The sequence below is a fragment of the Asparagus officinalis genome, chromosome 9 (assembly GCF_001876935.1).
Source record: "Asparagus officinalis chromosome 9, Aspof.V1, whole genome shotgun sequence".
Taxonomy (NCBI): Eukaryota; Viridiplantae; Streptophyta; class Magnoliopsida; order Asparagales; family Asparagaceae; genus Asparagus; species Asparagus officinalis.
Genome location: NC_033802.1, coordinates 19,152,718 through 19,153,831, shown reverse-complemented (window position 1 = coordinate 19,153,831; position 1,114 = coordinate 19,152,718). Strand labels below are relative to the sequence as shown.

General features: G+C 36.0%; 1 protein-coding gene across 1 annotated transcript in view; it reads right to left on the bottom strand.

Moving 5' to 3' along the window:
* The window catches only part of LOC109823261 (ABC transporter G family member 25-like), a gene marked incomplete at its 5' end in the record, with an annotated part of 3,570 nt that extends 2,461 nt beyond the window's left edge, over positions 1 to 1,109 (bottom strand). Inside the window, one exon of the mRNA XM_020389545.1 lies at positions 935 to 1,109. Within this exon, the coding sequence (XP_020245134.1) occupies positions 935 to 1,109 (175 nt within the window). The remainder of the gene's footprint in view (positions 1 to 934) is intronic.

The following is a 1,114-nucleotide window of genomic DNA, read 5'->3' as shown; positions in this document are numbered from 1 at the left end:
CGCGAGCCAAATCGCTTTTTCCGTGTGGAAATGATAGTGACTTCACCTCCTGGCAATTATTAAAAAAAAATATAAGAAATGCCAAAATGAATGAGAATTTTGGCTTGTCCTTTTTTTTAAGAAAATAATTTTTGGATATTTATAATTGGTAAGTAAGTAATGTTAATATTAGGAGGTGACAAATCGCAAGTATTATAAATTCTATCAAAGTAACAACATGTATGGTAGCTTCTGGTGTATACAAAGAGAAATAAAGAAAAAATTTGGGATTTTTACTGCTGTCTTGTATAGGGACCAGAATAATCTGCTAATTAGTAACCATCCTACGTCACGGGACACGTGGTGTTAGATCAGGACACATGGTGTTGTATCAGTGCACAAGTATTCTTCCACAAGAATCTGAAATATTAACATCAACATTTTTGTTTGTTTAAAACAAGACAATAAACAATGGGCATTTTATGAGAAAAGACACAAAACATGGGAGATCTCTTGATTAAAAAGACTCCATCAAGTTGGTTTTAACCTCACACACTACCTTGAGTTGAGCCCTATTGGATTCAAAGGAGAATCAAGCTATAAAAGACACACTACTCATCGTTATCTTCGCTTTCTGGTGCTAGAGCTAAAGAGCATTCCTAAAGAAGCTCAGCTTTTGGTGACAGCTACACCCCCTTATCTCTCTAACTGGAATATGTTCAAAGAGAGACAAATATTGTTCTTTTTTTGACATATATTCTGAAAATATTTTTCGCAAATAAATATTTTTTAAATCAGCTTATAAGACCTTAGTTATGAATTTCACGCATCAATATTATTTCTCAACTCCCGTCTTAAAGTAAATCTTAAATTTGAATTGTTCTGGTATCATCTTTTAAAAAAAAAAATTATCTTAATTCCTTTTCACGCCCTATAGAAAGAAATTAAAACTTACCGTTAGCGAGGTCGAGCATGAAATCCGCAGGATTTACGTGAAACCTCGGCACGAAACCGACTTCCCCGAAGTAGTCCATAGCATCTCTCCCCCTCCCAAAATACACACAGTTCCCCTCCGAGAGCAGCAAGATTGAGTCGAACATCTGGTACGCCCCACTAGCAGGCTGGTGCACCGACG